This window comes from Montipora foliosa, chromosome 1 (genome assembly GCF_036669935.1).
Source record: "Montipora foliosa isolate CH-2021 chromosome 1, ASM3666993v2, whole genome shotgun sequence".
Classification (NCBI taxonomy): domain Eukaryota; kingdom Metazoa; phylum Cnidaria; class Anthozoa; order Scleractinia; family Acroporidae; genus Montipora; species Montipora foliosa.
In genome coordinates, this window is record NC_090869.1 from 69,949,398 (window position 1) to 69,956,897 (window position 7,500).

At 36.0% G+C, this 7,500-nt stretch overlaps 1 protein-coding gene across 4 annotated transcripts in view; it reads right to left on the reverse strand.

Moving 5' to 3' along the window:
* The window catches only part of LOC138007277 (protein FAM13A-like), a 45,171-nt gene that overhangs the window by 24,750 nt on the left and 12,921 nt on the right, over window positions 1-7,500 (reverse strand). For all 4 annotated transcript variants that reach the window (XM_068854096.1, XM_068854089.1, XM_068854105.1 and 1 more), the window contains 5 exons: window positions 7,292-7,349; window positions 7,110-7,200; window positions 6,741-6,787; window positions 4,646-4,694; window positions 2,420-2,568 (listed from right to left, as the gene is read on the reverse strand). In XM_068854096.1, coding sequence (XP_068710197.1) covers window positions 2,420-2,568; window positions 4,646-4,694; window positions 6,741-6,787; window positions 7,110-7,200; window positions 7,292-7,349 — 394 coding nt within the window. The remainder of the gene's footprint in view (window positions 1-2,419; window positions 2,569-4,645; window positions 4,695-6,740; window positions 6,788-7,109; window positions 7,201-7,291; window positions 7,350-7,500) is intronic.

Genomic DNA, 7,500 nt, shown 5'->3' on the forward strand with positions numbered 1-7,500 from the left:
GAGATATAGCCAGTATTACACTATTATATTTCAGGCTTTGAATGGGTGATCTTGACAATCCTGTTGTTAGAAATTGAACAAAGCTCTCTTTCCCAAGGATTTTGGTTAAAAAAGATGAAAATCCAATCCAGTTTTGAAAGAATCATTACTAAAAACTTCAGGCATGCCCTTGACCTGTTTTGACTTCAAAACTGAACTAAATACATGTACATGTAGGACCTACATGTACAATAATAACTACTGTTATATATTTTTATTGTAAAAATAATCAGCCAAGGCATTGTTTTTAAAATTAATTTTTAAAAGAATTCTAATGGACTTCTCATATTATCATGTGATATTGTAGGAATAGTTTCAACTAACAGCCATTATCTACTCATGAATACATGTAATGTTGCATTTAAAATGCTGCCCAGAAAGAAAAACACTTTAATCACTTATGCACCCAACTGAAAATAATTATTCCTTAATCAAAGCACTACACCTCTATTTCAACTAAAGAATCAATATTACTGCACTCTAAATTCAGTTCTCATAAAAACTTGACAGTTTTTTAAACAAGTACTTGACAAAGGGATGTTTAATAATACCAATACTAGTTATCAAAAGAAAAATTTATAGATTGAAAACATAAAAGTAGACCACAGTGTATGAAAACAGTCAGTGAACTGTAATTTGCATACATGTGATAAAGCCTGTAATAGTAAATACATAACAATTAACAACTGTGAATATCTTTGAGTGCATGATCCTCAACAATCTACTGGAAAAAATTATTCTAGATAATAATTTCAACTTCAGGCTTGCTGTGGAAAACATACCTTGAAGAATCATGCATAGCTAGCTTTAGCAATGGTTCAAGACCCAATGTTTTCTTTCATAATTACTAGACACTCCTAAAGTTAATGCTGCTTTTAGATCAAGCCCTACACAAAATCCATGGAGAGAGGATAATATCATCTGATGTGATATCCAAAAAGAAAATCCTTGGAGATTAGCTACACTTCCTACTGGAATCACAAAAACGTTCATTGCATAGCACAAAATAAATTAACCAGTCAAGGACTGCTTACTTCAACCACACTTTGTATTTGCATCAAAATTTACTTGTATTCAAATTGCTGAAGCATATCTGTTACTTTGACAACTAACCAAATTCAGTTTATTAAATTGTCAACTGTGGTAAAATAATGTCCTATCAACAACGGGATATCTCGTCAGTGCAAAACAAGAACAAAAATACAATTTACTATCAATAAATACATTGGTATTGTTTGATATTGTTTTTTTTTTTTTGGAGAGGTGAAAACAAAGCCATGACACATGACGGGCTGATGACGTCTTAAGTTAAGTCACACTTCGGAATGAGAAAACTAAAAAAATCACCTTAATGAACCTGAAGTCAAAAACTCACCCACAGTTCCTGGGAGTAAAAACATTGATTTTTATCAAATCTTCTACTCATTTTCGAGGTGTAATTATTACACCTCAAAAATAAATGCCCATGCTGACCTTAACTAAATGATTTCAAGACTTCCAAAATTTGAAAATATTTGCAAGTCCAACATACAAGTATGGTTGTGTATCTTAACAAAAACAGCCTTCTCCCTTAAGTTTTAATGGTAAGATTTATATAACTGTGACATAATAAAATCCTAAGGTCTTATTGGTTGAATCCTTCAGCAATTCGCTGCGACAGGCAGAAAAAACTGCAGGAGAAGGCAAACTAGGCAAATTGCGGTGAATTTAATTCAACATGCTGGATATAAAATTACATTTTATACACTGATTGCAGAGATCAGCAAAAATCGCAAATGCATTGATTGGCGAACAAAATCGCTATGTGTTGAATGTCATTACATGAAAACGAAAAAAAACAATCTACCGATATTTAATGTTTCAACTAGAAATATGACCACCGAAGTGCAGGAAATTGCACCTCTGAAAACCTAAAATTTCAAAATTTTCCGGGAGAGTATGCCCCCAGACTGCCCGCCTGTTATTGCAAATTTTCCGTCTGTTTGAAAATCTACTGAGAACCCTGCATATTGTATAAAGTTAGATGAGCTATCCTGTCCATGACAGTATTTCACTAATCATTGTTTAAAAGGTAGCCCTTTACACAAGCCTCATCGGCTTCTCTGTGCTCTGTTGCCTCGTAAGTCTTGATATTTTGCATCAAGTTATTTACATGTACTTTATGGCAAAGAATAAAACAATTACACCAATAATAACAATATCATAATTACTTATAATTAAAGCAGTTTGCTTATGACAAGACAGTAGACAAGAACATCTCTTTAATCGTTAAACATTTACCTAACAAAATTAATTAGCAACTATAGACCCCAGAGCTTCAAGTAATTAAACCCATCCTGACTGCTGCTAAACTTTTCAAAATTTAAAGTTGTTAGCTTACGCAAAGATAGGCTGTAAGGATTTTCTTGGTTTCTTAACAGTTGCATATGTAGGACCATCATCTTCATGAGTGTTTGTCCTGTCCTTTCCGTCAGTACAATGGAGTGAAGCCTCTTGACTGACAGAGGTCAGTTGTTTTTCATTTACCACCTTTGAAGGAATTATATACAAAATATAATTAGTGAAAACATACATTAAACAGTTCATGGTGTTTCAAAAACTGAACACATTTTTGTTGCATGTGGATAAGCACAGCATTTCAGAGACCAAAATAACAGATTGCTCTTGGATCAGCACATTTTCCTCTTTTCCAATTGATGACTTAATCTGGACTGATGAATGCTAATTTAGCCTGATGAATGTCAATTTTGGGTTAGCAAAGATTCAACTCAGTATTATTCCCATGTTTCGTTGTAGCTTATCTAACCAAGTACACCATAAACACTGGTAGATAAGCCACACCTCGAGTCTGGAAGCTCAAGATTTGGAAAAAAAAAACAATCTGAAGAAAAGGAATACCCGAGATACTTAATTCTGTAGCTTAAAGCTAAAAAGCTTAAAGTAAAGTCTGCATCACCTTTGATCAATCATTCAATTTGCAGTCTAAATAAGATTCAAATACAAATTCATTTTTTTAACAGGGCTCAACCTTGGTGATAGGCAAACTCGCCAAAAACTAGTAGATTTTCAGTTTTGGCTAGTGGATTTCTCTCGCCTCGTAGCCATGCTCACTACCGAAATGATGAAGGCAAATATTATCATCCACTTCAAAATCCAATGACATTTTCACTATTCACGCTTGATGGTGCCTTATTGTTAAAAAAAAGAAAAAAAATGGAAAAAACCAGGAATCAGTAAAGCTTTTGAACAAGAGTGCAATAAAGTCTACATCTGTGAGACTGGAGGACCTATGCAAGATAGAATCAAAGAACATGAATGAGACATCCGCCTTGCCCATACCTCCACCGTTTCAGAACACGCTAACAACACCGGACACAACCCGCTTTGGAACGAAGCAAAGTTTATTGATCATGATCCACATTGGTACACATGCAGGGTCAAAGAGGCAATTCACAAAAGACTTCACTGTAACAACATCAACAGGGATAGTGGAATAGAAATTCCGAAAGCATGGATGCCCACCATCAAGAAACACAACAACAGGAGAACTGTGCGACAGAGGGCCGATGAAGGAACAAAACACAGAAACAGCGAGGCTCAATATGCACCAATCACGGCTGTTGAAAACCAACCAATCACAGCGGAGCATCCTGTCTAAAAGGTGACGTGTAACCAGTCAACCTCATTGCCTGATGAAGACTAGAAGTATGCAGTCCACCACATTTTTTTCTAGTTGCACATGTTCACTTCTCAAATGGACATCCGAGGTTTCTTTTCTTCCGAGAACAGCTTGCAATTAATGGTAAGGTGATTACTCCAAAGAGGAAAATTCAAAGTGTGGGAGCAGAAAAAGTAGGTTTGTGCAAAGTTTCCTTGGAGAAGTAGAAGGCCAACATTAATGGACTAACTATTACAAATGTTCTCAAATTAATGTACCATAATGTATCTAACATTGTGGAGTTATTTTATTACTTGAAGGCATATTATCTTTTTCTTATGGCTAGCAAAAGAGCTCATTGCCTGGTAATTATTACCATTTCACCGGCTATAAGCCCACTGTTAAAAGTTGAGCCCTGCTTTAAGGGGCTAGGTCACGCTATTTTAGGGAATTTTATTTAATTTTGTTATTAATGAGCTCTAAACGTCAAATTGGCAGAGCAAGAGTCTTTCATTTGCAAAATCACGGCCACATAACGACTGAGAATGATTTTCCAGCTTTGTAAATGAAATTTTGATATAGACTGATATAAATTTGAAAAAAGGTGGGCCGACGTTTTTCAAATTTACCCAAATTCAATCCATTTCAATCCTCTCCAGTTTTGTCCATCCATGTCCCTTCTTGGCTTCCCTGTGTTTTGTTAGAGTTCTGCTATAGTTTTGAACAGTTATTTTGATATTTTAGTAAATTCTATGACCATTCGATCAGTGCTGAAATTGCCTAAATTTGCGTGACCTAGCCCCTTTAACCCACCAAATTGTATATAAAGTATAATTATGTCAAGTTGTTTGGAAACAATACTGCTTTTCCTGTCTAACTTTCTCTCAACATTTTTCAGTGAAACCTTTCGTAATGTTGAAGGTTTCTTGCAATTAAATATACACTCACCTTTTCAGAGTATTTGTTTCGAGTGAATATTGTTGAGGAATTATTTTGGCTGCAAAAATAATAAAATTTTATTGAACATCAGGGTTCTTACCAATTTTTTTTTTTTAACAGAAGGTAACAAATCAAGTGAAGCTATGATCCTCACAGTTATGAACGCAATTTTTGCAATTGCATAAAGAAGCCTGAAAATTTCAGGACTTCAACGGAGTTTGAACCTGTGACCATGTAATACCAGTGCGACGCTCTAACCAACTGAGCTATGAAGCCACTGACATTGGGAGCTGGTCATTTGTGGGTTCTAATGTTCCTGTGAGGAATGAATCAATGGTGAAATGATATATGAAATGGATCATATATCAACTGCGGATATGAAATCAAGTGAAGCTATATCCTCGCAGTTATGAACACAATTTTTGCAATTGCATAGAGAAGCCTGAAAAATTCAGGACTTCAACGGAGTTTGAACTCGTGACCATGTGCTACTGTACCTGTGCGACGCTCTAACCAACAGCGCTATGAAGCCACTGACTCAGTTGGTTAGAGCGTCGCACCGGTATCGCGCGGTCACAGGTTCAAACTCAGTTGAAGTCCTGAATTAAGTATCTCAAGGAATTATGAGACCTTGGAATGGCCAATATAATATCCTAAATTTGATATAAAGGAAATTTGAATGGACAGCTACAATTGTAGACTTGCCCTCATAGAAGATTCTCCCTTTAATAGTTTCAAACAGCAATCCGTGTGTTTTACACTTGAATGGTTTTCAGAGTTAAGTACGTGTCATATTTGGTGGCCACAGTGCTTGCGAGCAAGTTTTCTCTCTTTTTATGTGATACTCACCATTCCTAGTAAATGAGATAAGTCGCTCCACATTATCTCTTTTTTCTTTTAATTTGAATTCAATTTCTCAACAAGTATGTGACGTCTTTCCATATGCACGAAACAACGTCACAAAGAGTCGCAAACAGTTTGCGTTGGCTCAATTGCAAACAATGTCACTTTTTGTGTTTGTGTTTGAAATCCTGTTTTCCATATGGCTTGCATGATTGCTTTACGCAATTTGATCTCGTGACATCGTAAGAAAAGGGCGCAAAAATAAAACCAGAATTAGTTTTTGCATCATGTTCAACTTCTTATGTTGGAGTTGTTGCAACGAAGAAAGCAGAGCGGAAGTGTCAAGAGACGTCACCGATTCTGGGTTCGATACATTTCCAAGGAGCAGCAACGGGTGCAGCACAGCCAGTATCAAATTATACTGTACATAGGAACTGGCTCTTTGTGATCAATAACTTTACTACAGGTATATTTGGTGGGGTATTCCCTTATGATGTTCATTAAATTCACATTGTTTTGAGGAGTACATGTACCCTTATTGCCACAATCATACTCGTACGCCATTTTCATCACTTACACTTGCCTCTAATTCATCACAAACAATCAGAAACAGTTACAATATTATTGTGTTTCCATATCATTGCTTCCTTGCTTTTGCATTGCTACTGACTAAAATATTTTTTTTCTGTCTCTTGCATCTTGTTTGCGATCATCGGCGATTGGTCTGGATGAACGCAAAAGGTGTTCCCATTTACGCAAACTGTGTGTGTTCAAGCTCTCGGGAAGCCGAAGGTGCTTGAGATTGTTTGCCATGGAGTTACATGCATGTGGAAACGTGCACATGGAAACAGCAGCCGAGAAGTTCTGCATGATTTCACATGTGATTAGTCGTTTGTAATGTGGCATAGGAAAACTATAAACCGTGTTGGTTTCCTCATCAGTTTTTTTTTTTTCAACTTATCATTTTCTACTTACGCAGTAAATTCCATAGAACCCACTCACAGTTTCTGTTGTTAATTTCTAATTCTCTCCTTTTGCCTTATCCATAAGAAATATTTGCCAGCCCCAATGCCTAGTGCAAGCTCAAAATCTACTAACCAAAACTAAAATTTTACTAGCCTGTGGCTAGTTGGCTACCGTTAGTGTCAAGCCTCCCTCTGCCATTTCTCTAAACTGTGTGACAAAACATGATTGACTCAATAGCCCAAGGTTAAAATGACATACATATAGCAGTATCAAATTAATGATGTACAATACTAACTTGGCTTCCTGAACTTTAAATATGTCTGTGGTAGCATATGGAGATACCTAAAAATAACAATGCAAGCAACTATTTGTTACTCAATGTACCCAGCAAATTTGAAGTGATCCATTATGGAAAGACACGTTGACAACTCATCAGAACATAGCCATGACAAGAATGTGATGACAATATTTCACAGATATTTTTAAAAAGCTCCTACAGGGTGTATGACAAGAAGAAGAAATTGAATAACAAGAAATAAAATTGATAATATTGATAAAATGGCAGCAATGCACTGAGGCAGGTGAGGTTGATAGATTTTAGTAGTTTTTTTTTTTTTTTTAAATCTGACATCTCTTTTAAAGGCACGAAACCACTGTAGCAAACCTCAAATAAAGTGTCAAATTCTTGTATGAACTTGCAAACAATTGCATTGGTCTGGCCCTGTTCATGCAGTCCTTCAATTCCATCTTTGCACCTGCAACAAAGCAATGACATAAATTTTGTTTTTCACAGCATGTGACGTCAAACAGGTCATGTCAGACAGTAAACTGGACAATGTTCCTCACCTGAAGAAATTGGGTCCAAAAACAATGGCCAAAGCAGTGCAGCTCATTTTATTGTTTTCTAAAAAGGAGGACAAAACAATTACAGTGACGGATCTACAAACAAGCTGATTAACCCTCCATTACTAAAAAGTTGATTTACTTTAACCCATTAACCCCAGGGGTGAGACTTGATATGGATTGAAAAGAGAGATGATGATGTTTGAGTTACA